Source organism: Periophthalmus magnuspinnatus, chromosome 3 (assembly GCF_009829125.3).
Source record: "Periophthalmus magnuspinnatus isolate fPerMag1 chromosome 3, fPerMag1.2.pri, whole genome shotgun sequence".
Lineage (NCBI taxonomy): Eukaryota > Metazoa > Chordata > Actinopteri > Gobiiformes > Gobiidae > Periophthalmus > Periophthalmus magnuspinnatus.
This window is the reverse complement of record NC_047128.1, coordinates 10,924,414-10,947,825: the sequence shown is the minus strand read 5'-3', so window position 1 is coordinate 10,947,825 and position 23,412 is coordinate 10,924,414. Positions and strand designations below refer to the sequence as shown.

The 23,412-nt window shown below is 35.7% G+C and overlaps 1 protein-coding gene across 1 annotated transcript; it reads left to right on the top strand.

Annotated features, from left to right (window-relative positions):
* Positions 1–4,239: 4,239 nt before the first annotated feature.
* On the top strand, positions 4,240–22,656 carry LOC117388141 (ras-related protein Rab-8B). Its single transcript, XM_033985618.2, has 8 exons — positions 4,240–4,570; positions 14,937–14,997; positions 15,231–15,291; positions 16,824–16,901; positions 17,370–17,459; positions 17,551–17,616; positions 18,228–18,278; positions 18,425–22,656. Exons 1-8 carry the CDS (start codon positions 4,447–4,449, stop codon positions 18,512–18,514), a joined length of 621 nt encoding a protein of 206 aa, XP_033841509.1. The 5' UTR covers positions 4,240–4,446; the 3' UTR covers positions 18,515–22,656.
* Positions 22,657–23,412: the final 756 nt, after the last annotated feature.

Below are 23,412 nucleotides of genomic sequence, written 5' to 3'. Positions count from 1 at the left end.
TATAATAATGTATACAAATGTAATTTTAAAGATGCACTACGTATTTTTTCTCAATGAAGAGATTTTTTTGCCTGGATTGTTTCATAGTATGGCATTAATCTTGACTATCTCCATGGAAATTAGCAGCTCAGAGCTACGGTGAGGCGACTCTGCTCACAGCAAGAATGCATGTTTATGAGCAATAAAAACACAGCCAATTGAATGAATGCAGTTGGATAATGCCATATTATGGGACATTTCAGGCAAAGTATTACCAAGGTCTGACACTAGCTTGGAAACAAGTTGGTGACAGACCTTCCACCAAAAAGTTAGATGTGCATCTTTTTAAGTAGACAAAAAGTAGGATTTGAACAATGACAAAAATATTAAAACTAATTCCAAGTTTCCAGGAGATTTCACCAGTTGAATGGACTTGGGTTTTCTCTTCTCAGACTTCTCTACCATTGCTGCCTGTGTCTCTGTACTTTACATGTTAATTGCAGCCTTTTGTGGAGTCAAACATTCACTCTGAATATACGCACAATTTCACCACATGACCAAAAACGACAGAGATTATTTCTTAACCAAAAATGTCTTCATATCATCATATTTGCCTGTGTTGTTTTTGCTGTAAAAGAATCACTATTTTTTTTAGCGGTTAACTACTGTAACCGTTTACAATATCGTCTTATTTATTGTTCAGTGTTACTGTCACATACTGCCATCTACAAATATACAATTTATGATGTTTATAAAGGTTTATGATGCAAGCTACACTCCTATATCTATTCTGTTACCTGATGACACTGACATAAACTTGGCTTACAACCGAGTGCAGCTGTCTTCACTGCGCAGCTGATATCACTGTAATTGCAGTAAACGGGACTGAAAATGGTTTGAAATGAAAAAAGGAAAATAAATCTGGTATTTATCTCACTGCAGAGTTTTATTTTGAAAAAAGAAAACATCTTAAAGGTACAGTGTGAAACTTTGAAGCAGAAGATCTATTTGTGTAGCAGTACTAATATCCTAACAAGGCCCATACAGTGGGGCAAAAAAGTAGTCAGCCACCAATTGTGCAAGTTCTCCCACTTAAAAGGTGAGAGAGCCCTGTAATTTTCATCATAGGTACACTTCAACTATGAGAAACAGAATGGGGGGAAAGAAGCCAGGAAATCACATTGTAGATTTTTAATTAATTACTTGGTAAATTCCTCTGTAAAATAAGTATTTGGTCACCTACAAACAAGCAAGATTTCTTGCTCTCACACACCTGTAATGTCTTCTTTATGAGGCTCCTCTGTCCTCCGCTCATTACCTGTTTGAACTCGTTATCAGTATAAAAGACACCTGTCCACTTCAAACAGTCAGACTCCAAACTCCACTATAGCCAAGACCAAAGAGCAAAATCGAAACAAAATCATAGACCTGCACCAGGCTGGGAAGACTGAATCTGCAATAGATAAGCAGCTTGGTTGCATCAACTGTGGGAGCAATTAGAAAATGGAAGACACACAAGATCACTGAAAATTCCCCATGATCTGGGGCTCCACGCAAGATCTCACCCCGAGGGGTCAAAATGATCATAAGAACAGTGAGAAAAAAATCCACAACCACACAGGGGGACCTAGTGAATGACCTGCAGAGAGCTGGGACCAAAGTAACAAAGGCTACCATCAGTAACACACTACACCGCCAGGGTCTCCAATCCTGCAGTGTCAGACATGTCCCCCTGCTTAAGCCAGTACATGTCCAGGCCTGTCTGAAGTTTGCATTTGGATGATTCAGAGAATAATTGGGAGAATGTTATATGATCGGATGAAACCAAAATAGAACTTTTTGGTAAAAACTCAACTTGTCGTGTTTGGAGGAGAAAGAATGCTGAGTTGCATCCAAAGGGAGCAGGATGACTGATCTCTGTAAAGGAAAGAATGTATGGGGCCATGTATTGTGAGATTTTGAGTGGAAACCTCCTTCCATCAGCAAGGGCATTGAAGATGAAACATGGCTAGGTCTTTCAGCAAACAATGATCTCAAATACAGCACCTGGGCCATGAAGGAGTGGCTTCGTAAGAAGCATTTCAAGGTCCTGGAGTCTCCAGATCTCAACCCCATAGAAAATCTTTGGAGGGAGTTGAAAGTCCGTGCTGCCCAGCCACAGCCCCAAAATATCACAGCTTTAAGGGAGATCTGCATGGAGGAATGGGCCAAACTACCAGCAACAGTGTGTGAAAACCTTGTGGAGACTTACAGAACGTTTGACCTCTGTCATTGCCAACAAAGGGTGTATAACAAAGTATTACAATGAACTTTTGACCAAATACTCATTTTCCACCATAATTTGAAAATAAATTCTTTAAAAATCAGACAATGCGATTTTCTGGATTTTTTTTCTCAATTTGTCTCTCATAGTTGAAGTCTACCTATGATGAAAATTACTTTTTAAGTGGGAGAACTTGCACAATTGGTGGCTGACTAAATACTTTTTTGCCCCACTATACACGTTTTAGCCAAACGTTTTAGTCAAACTAAAGCCACAGTGTGTAACGTTTAAGCCAAAAATAGAGTTGAATTGTTTATATATATATATATATATATATATATATATATATATATATATATATATATATATATATATATATATATATATATATATATATATATATATATATATATATATATATATATATATATATATTTGGTGGTGTTTATTGTACCGGTCAAACATAGAAAAATGTGCCTTTACTGCGTGCAGACCTGCATCTCAACAAACCTGACAGTCCTTTGGCCTGGATGAGGGCCTTTATCTGCATGATTCCATAGAAAAAGGCCTTCTTCCAGGTCAGATAAAAGGTTTGTGCAGAGTCTGCTCAGTGAAAGGACACATGTTTTCCTTTACAATAAACACAAACAAAATAAAACATGCTTTTATTTAGGTTTATTTTTTAAATAAAGAGAACAGATTAAAAGCAAAAACACTATAAACATGCAACTTACTATAAAAGAGATTTGTAAACATTTAATAACTACTGTATAATTCTCAAGCTACACTAGAATTACCAGGTTTTATATTGGTGAATCAATTTAAACAGCCACTCAAATGCATCATCTGGTTATTTCAGATGTTAGGTTACACATGTTTTTAATCTCGGCAGCAATGTAAACCGTGATGACTCTCTGAAAGTATTAAGAAGCTCTACGACAGGGGTGTCAAACTCAATTTCACCGAGGGCAGCATCAGCAAAATGGTTCATCTCAAATTTGCAAAGATATAAAAAAAAATATGTCTGTGTAACTGTGTAACTCCTGATAAACTGACATTTTAAGACAGTACATTTAAATTTACCTTGTCACGGGCACATAAAATGACATGGCGGCCCACATTTGGCCCCTGGGCCTTGAGTTTGACACATGTGCTCTAGGAGGATGATATTGACCAAACCTGGCAACCCAGTGGAAGGACTGCCCCTCTTAAGGCTGACTGATGTTGTGCCTTTATAAAGTCAAGTAGCAGAAAATACAACTATTAACACAGAGCATTCAGTTTCAAAATAAAGCTGAACATGTTTGAGATTTAAACAGTTTGTATCTCAGTAAAAGGCACAAGCAAAGTTTATTTATATAGCACCTTTCACTGGCAGGGAAGTCATAAAGCGCTTCATATAAAACAGAGAAACATAACAGTTAATACAGCAGCCCCTAAAATCATAAAACAAACTACTGCACCTCAGACACTAGACCTTGAGTTGGCTTCAAAACTTATACTAGTGATGGAAAAATACTTTGAAAATGTATTTAGTTACATAATACTCAATACCTGCATTAAAATGTATTTTGCCACATGTTCTGATACAGGTCCCAATCAGAGTACTGTGTTCTGAATACTTAGAATACTTTTACACCAAATTGCATTATATTATAGTGGAAAAACATGACATAATTACAGACAACTTGATTTTTGTTGCCCTGTTTGTTATGTCTATATCTAATTAGAGAAGGATAAAGGATAATTGAAAAAAAAAAACCCAAAAACCTCATAATAATAATACACATGAATTTGTTATGGTGAAGAGAATAAATTAGAACCGTTGCCATAATAAACAAGTTAAAACTAAATATCTCATTTGACTCATAGTTAAAAATTAAAATGTTGCCATGAAACAGGAGAATAGAAAGTCGAGTAGGATATTCATGGTAGTGCATAAATATCATGTACATCTGACTGTAGGCTTATATAGTGTCGAGCAAACATTTTATTTTGACCTGTGAGCGGATATAACTCGTGCGTTTCCTGCCCATCCTCGGTCCTGGGAAAACCCGGAGGTGTGACCCTTCCCCATGATCTGAGTCCACGGTGTGACCGGGCGGCGGCGGCAGGGCAGACCGGGCACAGAGCGTGGCGCGCGGGGAGAGTGTCCGAGAAGCCGCTTGGTGACTGGTGGTCCGATCATTAAAACTGAAGGAACCATGGCCAAAACCTACGATTATCTGTTCAAGCTGCTGCTGATAGGAGACAGCGGCGTCGGGAAAACGTGCCTGCTCTTCAGATTCAGCGAAGACGCGTTCAACACAACCTTTATATCCACTATCGGTAAGAACATACGCACTAACATCTGGCTAAGGTCCATGGCGTTGACCTGTTCAGTCCTGGTTTGATATGGTCTATGGTTGGAATGGATCTAATTTAGTCCTGGTTTAGTCCTGGTTTAGTCCCACTTTGGTCCTGATTTAGTCCTGGTTCAGTCCGGGTTTGGTAGGGTCTGGAATGGACCTGGTCTAGCTCAGATATTGTGTACTGTAGAATTCCTAATATGCCTGCCTCAGACCTGGTTTAGACCTGATTTGGTATAGTCTGAAATGGATGTGGTTTAGTCCTGGTTTAGTTATGACAGCCTATTTACTTGAACATTTCTCACGTGTCCTCCTTGTGTGGCTCAGTCCTGGTTTAGATCTGGTTTGGTAGGCTATAGTCTGAATTGGTCCTGGTTTAGTTCTCACTGCTCTGTCTATTTAATGATTTGTTCTCTGTAACTGGTTTATCTGTTTAAATCGTATAGTCTGACTGGAATAGATCTGTTTTACTAATTTAGTGTAGTTCAGCCATATTCCTGATTTTTTTTCCACCTTACCTGGTTTAGTCCTAGTTAGATTTTGAATAAAATTAGTTTATTCTCTGTGGTTTAGTCCTGGTTCGGTCTTGGTTTAGTCCTGGCTAATACCTGGTAAAATCCTGGTTCAGTCCTGGATTAGACTTGGTTTAGTCCGAATCTATACATCACATCGATGGCAACAATGCTGATTTAGCCATTTAAGGAAATAGAGTAACAAATATATTTTAGAGAAGGAACAAGCCCCTTCCTAATTTTGAGTTAAGCAAAATACATATACTAACAGTTGTGTCCAAATGTGAATCTTAACATAATACTTTTATTTATTTCTTGTAGATAAACCCAACCGTAAGATTACACAATTATATTCTGTCCAATTACTAACTTTATGTTTTAATTACTTCAGTGTAAATATATTAAATTCTGCTCAAAGTCAGCTGACTTTTGAGCTGTCTGAATGATGCTCTAGACACCAGGCATAATGAGCAATGACTCTTTAATGAAGCGTTTGTTCAAGAGGTAGTCCAGTGTTTTGAAAGGCTCTCAGAGGGTGCATTGGGCTGTGGTTGACTCTGTTAGCTGGAGCAGGAGAGAGGCAAGTAATCTGAGATGGTTTCTTTAGACTAGGGGGTCCAAAATGGAAGTTGGGTAAGTCACCACATCTTGAATCAAAACAGACGTCTTTTATTATTTTGGATAAGAGATTTAAACTGGACCCAGAAAATTCAGGGACAAAACCTGGAAATTTAGCAAACACATTGTACAAAAAGACAAAGAAGTTGACGTGATTTTATTGTTTTTTGTGTATTTAACTGCAGCATAAACATAGGGGGAAAACATATAGACCTGAGTAGAGTTAAATCGTATAAAAATGAATGATTATTCCAATTTAACTATTTCAGATAATTGAAATTACACCCTCTTGAGTTGTTGTTGTAACTAGGGAGCTAAGAAACTAATGGGGGGAGGAGCAGTACTCAGTTACATTTACTTGAGTAACTTTTTAATAAAATTGTACTTTTCAGAGTACTTTTCTAACAGCATACTTTTACTTACTTGAGTAAAACTTGTGATTTCTCTTCCCACTGTGGGTAAATTTACAAATTACAAAAGTTTTATGTTGACAATATGATCATTGTCTACTGTTTTGTGTTTCCAAATACATTAACTTGAAATTATAAAACACATTCTGACAGTTACTTTTTAAGGAAAACTACCACTCAAGTAACTTTTTTACTCTTACTTGAGTAATTTCTTAGACCCCTACTTTGTACTTCTACTTGAGTATTATTGTTAAAGTAACATTACTTTTACTTTAATACAGTCTTGTCTACACTACATAGTGGCCTGTGTATCAAACCCATATGTATATCTATAATGTCGTTATAGCAAAATCACAAAAGTCACAAAATCAATCAAATTGTTTCAATCTTTCATTTGCTTCTTGAAGAAAGATGATTCACAATCAAATACGAATAGACATTTTAATAGTTGCAATGATAAAATCATCTTAATACAGTGACCTCTTCTTGTGTCTAAACTTAAACAGACATGAAATCTTTGTGGTGGTGCAGGTGAGACTGAAGAGCTTCCTGTCAGAGTGCGGCACTTCCTCAGGAAACAGGAAGTGGGTCCTCTGCCACAGATCAGGCGCACTCCAGCTGCTGTACTTATGAATATAAAGAACATTTGTGAAGGGAGAGTAAAGATTCAAATCAAGATTAATGGGTAACTACACTTTAATTAACCAAATAAACCAAGAAGTAATAATTATGAAGGGAAAAAATGTAAAGATACAAAAGAAAGATAATAAAAAAGAAGAGAACTTAAACATTACCCAAATGTTAAAGTGCATATGTTTAACATCAGTGACAGATTATACATTTTCTAAAACAAAATGATGCATTTTTAGCAATTTAAAAATAATAGTGGTTTGTCATATTATCATGTGTCCTATGAGTTCTGATATAGATTTAAAAAATGGTGCATTTATACTTTTGTCCTTGTTGGATCCTGGTTTGTAGTCCCAGTTTAGTCCCAGTGTTGATGTGGTCTGTGAAAGTGGCTCAATTTAAGATTTTCCAGAATAAGTTCAACATTTTGCTGTTCATGTGTTTTTTTTCAGTATTGGTGCTTTAAAGGCACCATCTTAAAAACAGGAAAAAAACAGAACAAGTTCATTTTAAACAGCAGTGCTCTAAAGTTTTTCCTCATTTTATGCCTTCTGTGATGAGTAATAAGCACTTTTCACAATGCAAAGACCAGAGGGGAGTTTTGCCATGACAGTGTAGCTAATAAAAACTAGCATGCTAAGGCATACTTCCTGATTATTGGACAATACATATTTTCTAATTAGAGGCAGACAGTACACAGCAGACATATTTTGACCTAAGAGCTGCTTATACATATATCTGTACTGGGGCTAGGGATTGGACCATAAACAATAATCGGGTTTATCGGGTTAAAAAGTTCGACCATAATCATTCATGGGATATTTTATACAATCATGAGAATGAACAACAAAGATCATCTCCGTTATATCACCAGAATGTGCAGAAAAACCTAATGGTCCTGATGAGCTCCTCTTCTAGATCATTGTTGTTTTCAGTAATAACAAAGTACAATTATTTAACAATTGTTTAAAGGTCCTATATTACACTAAATAGACTTAAGCCATGTAATAATGTTGTTACCTCCTCAGAAACATACCTGGAGTTGTGTTTTGTTTCATTCACAAGTTTGGGTAATCTTCTATTATTAGTCAGTCTACATCCGCAAAGCTCAAAATGCACTGTTCCAACTTGTGATGTCATGAAGTAATAGTTACAGCTACTTTTTACCTTTTGTTTCATAGAGATTGACATTTCCAGAGCTCAAATTATTCAAATGATTCTAGTGAAGTTGTATGGAGTTTAAAAACACAGTGGAGCACTTCCTGTACTAGCACATGACATCACAAGGTGGAACTGAGTGTTTTTTCTATCTGAGAGAAGAACTCAGCCTAAATATGCAGGGTTTGTGTGTTAAACATGTGTGAATGAAACAAAACACAACTCCAGGTTTGTGATGAGGAAATGTTAGTACACACATCAGAAAATAGTGTAATATGGGATCTTTAAATATGGAACCTATTCATAATATTAAAATGGTAATTATTAATATCCATAACATTCTTAAACTGTCTGCATCTTTAATAATTATCATGGTATAATCGTTAATTGCAATCATTCTGGCCATGATGATTGTGGCCCCAAATTTCAATGTCGCCCCATGTCTTATTAGGACAAGACATATTTTGCTTCTGGCCCTTTAAATGTTGAAGTAGTATATGGGTATTTTGACTACTAGGAACTACTGTGAAAGTCTGCTCTGCTCAGATTCAGAGGCCAATTACTCATACACTGGTTTACCACCGTGTCCAGTTCGAATGGTGCATATTTAGACCAGATTTCCCATGATGCTTTGTGTTGTGGACAGTGGTTGTTCTGTGCCTGAGGCTCGTGGGTGTCAGCTGACCTCTGTCACACTGAGGAAGAGGGAAGTGCCCTGTGAATGTGTCAGAAGCTCTACGACAGCCTGATTTCATTTAGAGACAATATATAGACATGTGCATTATAACACACAGGGAATGCTACGCTAGAGCTGAACCATTTGGTAGAAATATCTTTTGTGATTTTACAGACAAACATTGCAGTTGTGCTTAAATTTGCGATTTAGGTTTTAATTATAAGATTCTGTTCAAAGTTCACATTTTAAACACATCCAGAAGAATTAACAAAAATACTGAAATCTGAACTGACTAACACGAGAATCACATTTCAGAACATGTTTGTACAGATCTAAACTACAGAGTTAGCAGTTTTATACGAAGAATATAGAATAAGACATAGAGATTTTAGATATATAGAGATTTTTCCTATTATGATATAACATGTAATAATGTTGTTCCTAATGTTTTTCCTATTATGATATAACAAACTATATCTTATTTGTTTGTGGAGGGAATGATTGATTAATCTTACAGCAGTGTTTGTAATGTGCTCATTACAATCATCTACATGTTGATTTTAAGTTGATCTTGCTGCTCTGTGTGGAGATATATGGACAGTAGTAAGTGCCCATGTCTGTATAGGTTTCCCCTGCTTATAATGGCAGGAGAAGGGAGAAGAATCTTAGGGGGGCAGAATTTGACCCTCTTCCTATTAATTTATATTAGACTCTTGCCCCGGACCCCAAATTTCTGTCAACGGGCCTGATTATAAATATGTTGTTTTTGGTGTTGTTTATTAAAATGAGCATAAAGTTAAGACTGTCTGGATAACATATTTTGAAGTGTTGCTGAAGTAAATATAGACACTAAACGATAATACTGAAGAAATTTCATGCCACTGACACAAAAATCCAAAAAAAAAAATACTGTTCTACATCTACAATGTTGTTAAAAAAATCATGAGTTGCAAGGTGCAAGCCGCTTCTCTTCAGTTCTGAGAGAAGCTGCTTGGATGAGCAGTGAAATGTCTTTACAATTTTTTGTCCAGTGGACAGATTTAACCTCAACTTTAACTATGGATCAGACCTGGATGACTAATGGACTACACAGACACTTTGGTAATTAGTTTGCATCTGTAATGAATCATACAAGTTATGTATTCAACAGCTCAAATCTCATCATATTGACAAAAATATCCAGAAAAAAACACAGTAGTGCAAAGAAAATGTGCACACAATAAATACTGACATCTAAATAGAGATGCACTGATCCAGGTAGTTCAGGTCTGATACAGATTCCAATATTATAGCTTTAAGTATCTGCCGGTACTGATACTGAGCAAAGGCTGAAAACAGCAGTTATTTACTTTAAGTATCAACGATACCAGATCAGAGACTGAGAACAGCATTTATTTACTTGAAACAAAAATAAGATAAGACGAAACTCTCAAATAACTGCAGAACAACTTTGTCTAAAAAAAAAATTCAATCATTAGGTTCAGTCTGGGCCAATTCTGACCAGTAAATGGTGTTTTTACAACAAACTAGGGTAACTGCTGAACCGATATTTGGAAGCTGATATCTGATCTAGCAAAATTTTCAATATAGACGTCAATACCAGTATCGGATCGGTGCATCAATATCGATATTGATCCAAAAGCTATTGTTCCATCTATATAGCTATCACATATTGAAGGATGAGTTGATGTAGTACTTCATGTAGTACTTCATCATGACGGGCCTACATAAAATCCTTTCCATTCTGACCTGCTCTGGATAGTGAAGCACATTTTGATCTCAGGGAGTGTAGTGTCCATAAATCGAGTGTGTCAGGCCTGTGGTATTTGTTTGACATTTATCACAAAGTCGGACGGGCTCCCGATGCTGCAGTAAACCTCACAGAGAAAAAGAATCCACACGATCAAAGTGTGCTCAGGACAGCACTGCGCATTGGCTTATTACAGTCTTTAATGAAGCCAGTTTACAGGTGCATCTTTTCAAGCAATTTTCTGAGTCAGAATGATATGATAATGTTATACAGAGGGATATCAAGCCTGGTCACCAGTATCTCTGTCGCATCTCAAGCCAGACCCAAACAATCCTATCACATTTGGTTATTTCACTGACGCATGTGAAACGGAGGAGCTCATTGGTCACCTGTCATTTCCAAACAAAAGGACATCAGAATCAGAAGACTTTTATTGCCATAGTCTGTGAACACAGTTCACAAACTAGGAACTTGCTTCGGTGAAAAAGTGCAACATAAACACACTGAATAAATACAAATACAAATAAGGGCATGCACAAAGTTAAAAATATATGCTTAAAAAATCAAATGAAATACTTAAAGGGAGAAAATATATACAACAGCAGACATTTTGTCTCACCTCAGAGTTTAGTGCTTCACTTCACAGAAATCCACAATGTTTTTCAGTCCCTTCTTGGCCTGTCACAATAAATACTATATCCACTTATCGTTCAATATATGTCTGATAGAACAATCATTTTTGAAGTCAGTATTTTTCATGGGGGGTTTTTCTTAGTACTACTCGGAAACTTTGTTATTTTTTCCTGTTATTTATTGACCCTTCCACAGCTTAAATCTAATAACGTCTTTGGCTCATTATAGATAAAAACTAAGCACTAAAGTGTTTCATTCTGCTGTTTATTTATTGCACTTTGTGTTTTTTAACCATTTTGTAGATTTAAGAATAGTTTTTTTGGGGATAATTCTTTTGTTTGGGATAGTTCTACTTTTGTTTGATTTTGTGTCAGTGGCATACATTTGTTTCACTATTATCGTCTATATTTTCTTCAGCAATATAACAAACTTCAAAATGTGTTACTGTAACAGACCTAATCCCCTGTGATTTTTTTCTCCTTTCTTTTTTCCTCATAAGAAATTTTTGTTTTGATACAGACCACGTGTTTCCACCTGCCAATCACACCCATCTCCATACTCACATGTCTGTAAAGTATTGAAGAAGTGTTTTTTTGTATCTCAAACAATGATAAGTAATTCTTCTTATTCAGCCCACACTTTAACTGGGATACTGATACCCAATACTAAATGAAAATGTGAATTTTGGACAGGATCCCACTATTAGAACATAAATCTAGTAATTCCAATCCCAATGCTTGTCATAATTTTCGCAGTGCGAAATTTTTCCATGACCTGTAATTCAAACTGTGAACTTTGCCTTATAAACTAGACAAAGAGTAAATGTTGAAATATTGTACAGTTGTTGCATAGTTTTGGAGGACATTGACCTCATCCCGTTTCCGTAGAAACCATCCCAGCGCAGTTTCACTTCCTGGTTACAGAGAGACCGCACAGAAGAATGAGAGGAAAGGCCCAAGAATAAAATATTTTAATACATGTTATAGAGTTAGACTGTAGAAAACAATTGAACAGTGACCCAAAAGATGCTGGTTCAGTCCCTGTTCAGATTTGTTGTGTCCTTGGGCTAGTAGATACTAATCAATACTCACACTAGTATTGAAACAAGATTGAAGCCCGTGTCGATACTAAACAATTCCCATTCACAGGAAATAAATGAACCTTTCCTGAATCACTTTAGAATGATCTTGAGCTGTATCAGAACAAGTATATCACATAGACTACTATATGCCCATGGACCACTATGGAAACTACTTGGACCATTGAGGGAAGAAAGTACTGCTATTTAATGGTAAAAATCAAATTCTATTCCCCAAAGAATGTGTTTTATTATCATTGTGGTATCAGAATCGTTACTGAGTATTGAGTCAATTCCTTAGTATCAAAATCGAATTTGAAATTTTAGTATCGTGACAACACTAGTGTGGAATTACACTGATGTATCTTCATAGAGAGAAGCAGGTGATGCAGCCAGGCCAAGTTACAGATCAGATCTCTGGAGATACAAGGCCATGTACAGTAAAAATGTTACATAACTCACCTTTAACCAAGAACATGTCAACTTACTGAGCCTTTTTTTTTTTTTTTTTTTTTTTTTTTAACATACCAATATTAAGCTTGTAAAATCTGTAATACATTAGTGAATTATAGTGAAGTTTACAAATGAACATTAATTCACTTTAACAAGAACACAATTATTTATCTGAGAGGACAAACTTGGAATGACACATAGGCACACACAGATAAGGGCAGTGCAGAAAAAATATCAATGCCAAATATCGGCTAACTTTTCAATATCGGACCGATACCAATATCTGGGGACATCCTCTGGTATCACAGATAACCAATAACCAATATACCATCCCTAGATCATTGTATGCTGTCAAAACACAGAAAGAGCAGGGATTTGAACCAGCAACTTCCAGGTCATGAATCAACCCTTACAGAAACATCCAGTCAGAGCTGCATTTCATTTTCAAACAGGAAATACTGAGTCTGTTACATTTGTCTAAAATGTTCTACACATCCTCTAGTTTCTACAGTGGTCACACCCAGCTGCTGCCCTTTAGAGAGAGCGCTTGTTTAGATGACCTGTGCGTCTGAGGCAGGTGGAGTTAGACACTTAAACATGTGCAGACAGAGTTATTGGAGCCACAGGAGGAAGAGGGATGAGTGCTTGGTTAAAGTTTGTGGTCAGCAGTTGGTCTTCCTGCAAAAGGGAACGTTGGAAATGCCCAAATATATCTGAACAAATTGGTTGTGTTAAATTTGATAATCTCATAATTTCAAATAGTATAACTATGAAAGATTTACTGTTTTTGAAAGGCATAGTGTTGTCATGATACTAACATTTTGAAATCTCTTTTGATACTAGAGAATAGACTCGACACTCAGTACTGATTCCAATACCACGATGACAATAGACAACAAAATGTGATTTTCATTTTAAATGGTAGTACTTTCTTTTAAATTCCCATGTGGCCTTATATCTGTGTACTTCCTCAGTCGTCCAGGTAGGTTCCATAGTGGTTCACTGGTGTATACTAGTCTGTGTGCTCTTATACGTTTGTCATTCTAAAGCTAATCAGGATTAGTACCTGCTCAAATGAGTATCTAGTTTATTAGTATTAGTCTATTAGTTTCAGATTTTTTATATTTTTGACAACCTTAGAAAGAAATATCCAAACTTATGATCCACAAATGTTGAACCTTCTAACTTTTTGTTAGTGATTGGCTGCATACACTTTCATATTAATCTTTAAAGTTTAATTTAATATTGTCAGTTGAAAGGACCTTAAACCATAAGCTGAATTTAAAGTACAGATGGGGTCATAGGAGCCTGTGACATGTGATCTGGTGTCATGCATAGTTTTTGACGGATTTAGGACCAGTTTTAGATCTATTGGTGGCCATTGAAAAATATCAAAATACATTTTGTAATTTGGATAGAGCTTCCTGAGCAGTGGGTGCGATAGAATACATAACTGTTCATCTGCATAAAAATGGGTAATACAATAGGAAGAAATTATTATTGATATACAAAGTAAAAAATATTGGGCCAAGGATTGAACCTTGGGGAACACTCTTTTTTTATTATTGACCATGGAGATATGTATCCATCTGTCATTACTTACTGTGCTCTATTTGAAAAGTATGAGGCGAACCTATTTAGACAAACATTATCAAAACCAAGAGATGCAAGTTTATTTAGGAGAATATTCCAATCTGCAGTATCAAAAGCCTTGGACAGGTCAACAAATGCATGTCCAAGGCACTTAAACACCAACGCCCAATGAGAATTCTGACCTGTCTCCAGCTCAGGTTAAACTATTTTAGACAGTTGTGATTTCATGTGAATGCAAAAATATGCCATGATAAATTATAAGATTAATGAATACACAAGTCATATTTTTTTACAAATAACATTACAGTAGTTTTATTCAGTGTACTAACACTACCTGTCAAAAGTTTGGACACACACTCTCATTCAGTCATTGAATGTTTTTTTTTTTTTTCATTCTACATTCTATATGCATACAGAAGACATCAAATACATGAAGCAACGTTTTATATTTAAATCCTCAAAATAGCCACCCTTTGCTTTTTCAAAAGAAAAAAAACTTCACAATTCCATATATCTTACTTCATATATTTGATGTCTTCTGTATGTATATATAATGTAGAAAGTAGTAAAAATAAAAAAATAAAAATGGAGAGGGTGCGTCCAAACTTTTAACTAGTAGTGTCATTTTTCTGGTGGAAGGTTTAGGCATCACCTGCTTGTCTCCACACAGATGTAATTATTCTGCCAACAGTGTTCCACAGTCTGTCATAAACATGATGGATCTCCATGGATAATGTTCCAATAATAATGTTTTAAAGATATTTTTGAGCAATAAAACATATTGTACTTGAATTTAACGAGGTTTGTTTTTCATTTCTTCATGTTTTTTCTTTAGGTATTGACTTCAAAATCAGGACGGTGGAGTTGGACGGCAAGAAAATCAAACTTCAAATATGGTGAGTGTTTTTATTTTTTATTTTTTAACATTCTAAAACTTTTAACTTGTGACTATCTTATTACTAACCTTTTCCTGGTCCCTGTCCTAATGAATCTTAACTTTTGCAGCAGTGAAATAAACTTAAAAAAGACAGTTTGCAGTAGAGAAGGATCAATGTAGTAATTTTCTACCAGAAATTGTATAAAATTATCTGTATTTCCTTTAATATGGGGCGTGTTTTTTTTTTTTCAGGGACACAGCAGGTCAAGAGCGATTCAGAACAATTACTACGGCCTATTACAGAGGAGCTATGGTGAGTAGTAAACATTAGTTTGTCTATTATTTTTATGGTTTTTTTTGTTTTTGTTTTTTTCAGAAAAATCTCATTTAGGTTTCACATTCAATTTAGTCTCAGTCTTCACAGTTGTCCTGTTTTTTTAGTCCTTGTTTTTGTCAAAATGTAGACTTGGTTTGGTCTATTCTAGTCCTGGTTTAGTCTTTGTCTAATCCAGATTTAGTTCCAGGTTTAGTCCCAGATTAGTCCCAGTTTTGATGTGGTGATTGTGCATGGTTTTACCATTCATAAGTATATCATCTTGATACTCATGATTTTAGTGGTCCTAGTTTTGCCCAACTTTTTGTTTAGTCCTGTTGGTTTTGCTTTTGCTTTGACTATTGACTTTATTTGTTACTAATGCTGATAGGACTTTCAAAATTGCAGTAAAAACTACTAAGCTAATTGTAGGGATGCACTTATTCAGCTTTTTCAGTTCAGATAACGATTTCACTACTATATCTTTAAGTATCTGCCAATACACAATATCAACCGATATAAACCGATTTAAACTAAAATAAAATAAGAGTAATTAATAACAGCTAAATAACACATTTCGATGCATCTCTCAAGTAACTACAGAACAGCTATGCTTAAATAAAAGTTCAAACATTATCAGATGTTCTGGGCCAATTACGACCGGTAACATCAAGTCCTATGTTCAACCAAACAATATTTATAAGCCGATATCTGATCAAGCAGAATCTTCAGTATCGGTGCTGATATTTGATCCCAATATCGGATCCCAATATCAATAATATTGGGCCGATCTACCAAGAGGCCTGAAGGCTTATAAAAACTGGTCAGGGAGGCTGCGATGGTCACACCCCATTATATGGCAATGGAGCTATTCTAATATACCTCTTTTAAACACAGACAAATGCTGTCTTCTTTTCTCCACTCCTCCTGCCAGGTGAAAGACAGGAGCATGTCTATGGCAGGATGTTCAGCAGTTATTGTGGTGACACAATGCACAAATTAGCAAGCACAGCCTGATACATTTTTAGATTTAGTCTGAAAGCTCAAGAAAAACTACAAAATGGATTGAGACAACACATTTGAGAGGGACTTGTTTAACAGCATAAATCAGCTCACCTGTTGTAGTTCAGCTAACTCAGATTGTGTTAAAAAAAAAAGATCACATTAAAGTCCAACTTCAGTAACAGAGCTTCAGACAGGGTATTGCCTCTAGTTAGCATCACTCCCCCCACGTAATGTTGATGGCATCAGCTGCAAGGTATCAATATTGACACTCCTACACTTTATAATTGTTGATTTCTAGTTGCCAGGTTGTGAATATTTGGCACGGTATTGATTCTTAACCGTTCTGGTCTGGTCAATATAAATCTATTCCTACAGTCCTATGGTTGTAAACTGCTGCATTGTTCTCATCATGCTCTGACTCCTGGCCTCTCCTTCAGCCAGGGGTTTGTTTCTGTGTGATTAGAGCTGGTACTTCCTGTGTCGATGTCATTTCCTGCCCCCTCTGACCTCACTTCCTGTCCTCGCAGGGCATCATGCTGGTGTATGACATTACCAACGAAAAATCCTTCGACAACATCAAAAACTGGATCAGGAACATCGAGGAGGTGAGACTCCAGTTACACAGTGATGTCATAATGTAACAGACCTTTATATGTGCTGCCCTCCAGTGGATATCACATACCAGTGCATTAAAGCTGTGGAAAGAAGCGATTAATTATGATTGTTACACCCAATGATTACAAAAATTGCATATTTGAGAGAGGAAAAATAGACACCAACTACTTGTTTAGTGAATTAGTTGTTGGTGTCTTTGTCAACCAAATTTGTCAAGCAAAATTTTGACTGTAATTTCAACTATAGCTTCATTAAAATAGTTGTGATTAAAATTTATTTTTCATGTGGATGCTCAAATACAGGAAAAATCTAAACATGCATGACTGCTATTCCCCAAAGCGTTTAACCCTGACTCAGATTGAGTAAAGTTGTTCATTTAAATATCCCTGTGATGAATGCTGTAATAATACTGTATATTTATTTTTTTTGTGTACAAACTAAATCCCTGCATTTCTCAGCACGCCTCCTCAGATGTGGAGAGGATGATTCTGGGAAACAAATGTGACATGAACGACAAGCGACAGGTGTCCAAAGAAAGAGGAGAGAAAGTATGCACTCTGTGAACCAATGTGTAATATATAAATATAAACCAATGACATCGTATTTAAAGTCCTGACTAGTTTGTTTTGCTGTTTCCAGTTGGCGATAGATTATGGAATAAAGTTTTTGGAGACCAGTGCAAAGTCTGGTATTAATGTAGAAGAGGTGAGTGTACACGTCTGTTCTGTGGTTGTCTTAACTTTGCACAAGTATCACCAAAATGTAAAATAAAGAAGAAACAATCCCACCTGATTTAACATGAATAAACCAGGACTAAAACTGAACCAAACCATAACTGAAGTAGTTCCAAACAATGAACAACCAATTCGTACAATAACATGGCGACAGACATGGATGTACTTCAGCTTATGTTAGCAAAAATACAGACCATTTTCTTTCAACTGGATTCCACCTTTTCACTTTCAGCGAGAAATGATTGATAATGTGTAGATATGATGTATTAATGTGGTGTGAGCCAGGTTAATGAACAACCCAAAAGAGGGCAAGTTCAGTATGTTTAAACCATGCAATTACACTAATTAAAGCTAACATCTGTAAGGTTTGTTTTTTTTTCACCAGTAGATGGCAGATATGAAACCAGTCCCCTCCATTTCCCCTCCCTCTCTGGTCTTCTTCTGTTAGGCCAAAGCTGGCACACTGACAGCAGTAACATAGATAGCATCTAGTGGTGATATGTGACAATACAACAGGGGCAGATCAGCCAGTCTAATTACAGATGGCAACAACACAATTCTCATCTGGTATCTCTTTTTCAGGCCTTTTTCACTCTGGCACGGGACATCATGACGAGACTCAATAGAAGAATGGTGGGTTGAACAAAATCAAAATACAACCTTCTATTTTCTTAATATCCATTTCTAAAATCACAATACTGCCAGTATCGTCCCTAGTAGAAATAATACACATACCGGTATTTGTTTGTCTGTAACCCACATTTTTTTCTCTTCCTCAGAACGACAATAATGCACCCGGCAGTGGAGGTCCCGTCAAAATCACTGAGAATCGCCCGAAGAAGAGTTTTTTCAGATGTTTGCTTTTGTAGGCGGAGTCTAGAGCCACGGGATGCTCTGATTGGTCCTCGTGGCATATAGGCCTTTTTCAATGGGACACAGCGCCGCAAATTACAGACTTATTCAAACAGGTTGAAGTCAAACAAAATGGAGAAATACATTGATGAAAGGATTTGATTTGAGAGTTTTATGGTTGAAGAGACTTTTTTAAACTGTTGACTTGTGCGCATTACATTTCACTGTGTTGAGCTCTGAAGCATCAAACTAACTTTTTTAACAACAAAACAAAAGGAGACTGTTACGTTATACCAAAGCCAGTCTTTTTTTTTTTTTTTTTAATCACTCCAGTGGCTTTATGAACCTGCAGCCTGAGAGGTAGTTATTATCTTTTTCAAAGATCAACTCATTTAAAGCTGCACTTTGCAACTTTTCCAGTAGAGGGTAAGTCACCGGCCTGTCCCCATGGAGAAATCATTACTTTGCTTAGAATATTCCACAGTATATTTACCTTAAGCCAACTGGTTCAGAAGATGGCACAACCAGGCCAAGTTTCAAGTCTGATCTATGGAAAAGCAAGCCCAAGCATAGTAAGAAGGCTTTTCAAGAATGTTTTTCAAGGTATTTTTGAGCAGTATGAACACCTAAAATGAAACAAAGACAAAAGCTATATGTTTTTAGTGCCATACTGTGGAACATTACAGCCAAAGCAAAAAAATCTGCAGACTCTCCATCAGAAAAGTTACGCAGTGCACCTTTGTTACAATGACTTACAAATTCCTTTAGGTTTCAGCCATTGTTTGTATTTTAAACAATGAATCCATAATATCAATCGCCTGGGATTCAGAATACACACTCCTCCAATACTTTACAAAGATGTGAGTCTAGTCACTGGTGAATCTTTTCAGATTGACGGCGGGACAATCAGGGACACGCATAGTCCGCCTGCATCGTAACAAATATGGCTGCTTATGAGGAAAAAGGAAAGAAAAAAAACAAAAATAACAGGACTGAAAAAAAATCTGATTGGACGATCATGTTTAGTTCTGGCTCAAAACACGACGGAGGGAGTGGAGACCAGACTGATAGTCTTCTGTATAAATAATACAGAGTGATTTCATTGTGGACTTGACAGGCAATAATATTAATATTTTCATTAATATTACAGTAAAGAAAGGTGTTATGTAGAAAGCACAAATAGGATACCTCTTTGTTTACCGTACCATCCATTAAGTGACAAAATCATACCGGTAAAGTTTATGGTAAAAAGTCTAATGAGCAAAATTTGGGTATTTGAATATTCACAGGTCTCAATATTGCTTAGCTATTTACCATTTCAAATACATGGGTCAACTAATGTGAAGTATGAATCTATAGAACGTGCAATCTAAAATAAATACATGAAGTAAATAGTAATGATAAGAAATCTATTATCTGTATAACATTATAGTGGATACAAGAAAACAACAAAACAGTTTACTGCCTTTGACAATGAAAACTGACAAGTCATGGTTTTAAAGCCCCAGTATGTAACTTTTTGCCAAAAATAGATTCATTTAAATGCTATTTGTTTTTTATTATGGATGTGTTTCTTCTGCTGAAAACATAGAAAAACATGCAAACTGGTTCACAATAAGGATGCAGTCTCTATAAACCTGACTCTTATTTGACCCCTTTTTGCTTGTTTTCATGGAAATGTTGGTTCTTTGTCTATCATACCCCGCAGTATGGCATAAAACTCTCTCCATGGAGAATGTTCTGTTTTTAACTTTGTTTCCATGGAATCATGCAGTTAACTTTCCACCCTCAGAAAGTTACATAATATCACTTTAACTAAAAGTGCAATATTTACAAATAAAAGCCAAACATGATTTAGATTTTTTATATTTTGGCCTTAACAATTCAAAGTTGTCAGAATACTTCACATGTGAATAAGAATGGTTGAATTGCACTGCCTTTTACAATCTCAAATATACTTTAGTTTTTGGGTTTTTTTGTGACATTGACCCACTCGAACCAGTCAGTGTTAAAATGTGCTTTTGGACTGCAGTATTTTGAATTATCCTCTTTATTTTCAATTAAATTTTTTGTATTAATGTTTGTGTCTTAAATATTTTAATAATTGTTTTAAGCAGAAAATGTGTAGTCTTAAACAGCCCCAAATACTGTGACAAGTGGCATTGAATGAGCACTTTTTTGTAGAGACGTTGTCCACGCATTTTCAAATCACTTGGAAGTCCTCTGACAATATACTGATTAATTTACTAAATATTTGCAGTAATTAAAGAGGGGGTAAAAATCATTTTTTTAGCTTTCTGCCATGTTATGATGTTGTTCCCTCATCAAACACATGCCAGAAGAGGTTTTTACATGTCATGCATGTTTGAGTAATTTAGCAATCTCTCCTGGGCCCTATTCAAACCCTTCTTACAATTAGCGGTGAGAGTCTGTTTAATGCTCCCACATGACAATCTCCATAAATGTTCAAACACATGATACAAAACAATGTGTTATATCTTCACAAACCTGATGCGATGTGCAGTAGTTTCATTAGTGGGATGGACTGATTTTGTTGTGATAGTGCTCTGAAGGGGGAGTGACTTAGCAGAGAGCAAAGGGAGGGGGGACTTGGAGCCTCAAAAACGAAAGTGAAACTTATAAAACATGTTTATTACAGTGTTTTCTGAGAATCTAGGATTTTCAAAACAATAAAAGGTAACATGGTGATCTACATATCTTATGTGTTAGCAGTTAATACCTCCTCTTTAATACCCCATAGAAGTAAAATACCCCCTCTTTAAAGAATATACTGTACCGCCGAACACAACTTATGACCTGCAAGTTTCCTCTCAAAATCATTATTCCATATTGTAAGATACAAAATGTGAAATTCAGAAGGGTGGGCGTTAGTGCATACTGTTGCTGTGTCCTTAGGCAAGACACTTCTCCTACCTGGCCTGTGTGAATGTGATGTTTCGCTGCTGTTGGGCTGCAGTATAGCTTAACACCAGTAAAGAAAGTGAATGAATAATGCAATAGGTTGGTTTCACGTGACATTAAAACATGCTGCAATCTATATAGTTTAAAATGGAGCTGGAGGTTAATGGTTACGGTTAATATCCCTGTTGTTCCTGGGCCTATCCACATGGAACAAAAATGGACACAAAGTTCAATGTCTTCTCTGTCACTATAAATAAACAAAAGTGGAATTATTTTTTCACAATAGTTTCAGAAAGGAGTACCAAAGGTGTGACTATTGTCAGATGAAAGGACTTTAAGACACATGATTATGGTAATATGGCATGTTTTTGGAGCCAATCTCAAACAAATAATGATATGTTTCAACATTTGTGGATCATAAGTTTGGATATTTCTTCTAAAAACAGTGAATCTCTCAGAGTTACATAGACCCCAGCCCTCCATCTGAAATTATGACATGATGATCAAAAAACTTAAACGTGAACGCAATCTGTTAGATCAATGTATTTGTCATTGCCACCTTAATTCATACCAAATCTGTCATATATGAACCTCTTTGTGTAAAATGTTGTTTTATGTGTTTAGAGATTAAACAGTGTTGGAATTATTATAAATTATTTAGAAACGTATATATCAGGACAGAAAGTCGAGGAATAGCGGTGAATTTTTGTCCTCGAGCAAGACACTTCATCCACACCACCTCATTAAACTCTTGCATGTAGCTGGTAGTAATAGGAAGGGCATCTGGCTTAAAAACAAGTCTGTCACGCATATTGGACTAAGAAAGACCTGTTCCAGTTTGCTCCTAAACATAAGGAAAGAGTCTTGGCCAAATCCTGGTTTAGTTCTAGGATCTGACTAAATCCTGGCTAAATCCTGGAGTAGTTTTGGCTAAATCCTGGATTAGTCCTGGTTTTCAGCCGATTCACAACTAAACCCTCTTGTGAACATGACGCTGTAATAATGGGGAAAATATTGAGTCAATTTGATCACCTCTATGCAAATAACCTCATTTCATTTTATTTTTGTATCAAATATTTAGTTAAACATTTTTATGTTTTCTATGTGTTGATGCCTTACCTCTGTGTTTTATGTTAGATCTTAAACTGTTGGATTGATAAGTTTTTGTTGTCCAGACACTGAGTGAAGTGCTTTTCTTCAACCAAATAAAAAAAAATAAAAAATCTGTTGTAATTTCCACTTTTGCCACCGTATGTATGTATGTATGTATGTATGTATGTATGTATGTATGTATGTATGTATGTATGTATGTATGTATGTATGTATGTATGTATGTATGTATGTATGTATGTATGTATGTATGTATGTATGTATGTATGTATGTATGTATGTATGTATGTATGTATGTATGTATGTATGTATGTATGTATGTATGTATGTATGTATGTATGTATGTATGTATGTATGTATGTATGTATGTATGTATGTATGTATGTATGTATGTATGTATGTATGTATGTATGTATGTATGTATGTATGTATGTATGTATGTATGTATGTATGTATGTATGTATGTATGTATGTATGTATGTATGTATGTATGTATGTATGTATGTATGTATGTATGTATGTATGTATGTATGTATGTATGTATGTATGTATGTATGTATGTATGTATGTATGTATGTATGTATGTATGTATGTATGTATGTATGTATGTATGTATGTATGTATGTATGTATGTATGTATGTATGTATGTATGTATGTATGTATGTATGTATGTATGTATGTATGTATGTATGTATGTATGTATGTATGTATGTATGTATGTATGTATGTATGTATGTATGTATGTATGTATGTATGTATGTATGTATGTATGTATGTATGTATGTATGTATGTATGTATGTATGTATGTATGTATGTATGTATGTATGTATGTATGTATGTATGTATGTATGTATGTATGTATGTATGTATGTATGTATGTA

Coding starts and splice junctions, on each gene's coding strand:
- LOC117388141 (XM_033985618.2), top strand. CDS start 4,447: ATGGCCAAAACCTACGATTATCTGTTCAAGCTGCTGCTGATAGGAGAC. Junction 14,998..15,230: donor AAAATCAAACTTCAAATATG/GTGAGTGTTTTT, acceptor TTTTTTTTTCAG/GGACACAGCAGGTCAAGAGC. Junction 17,617..18,227: donor CTGGTATTAATGTAGAAGAG/GTGAGTGTACAC, acceptor TCTCTTTTTCAG/GCCTTTTTCACTCTGGCACG.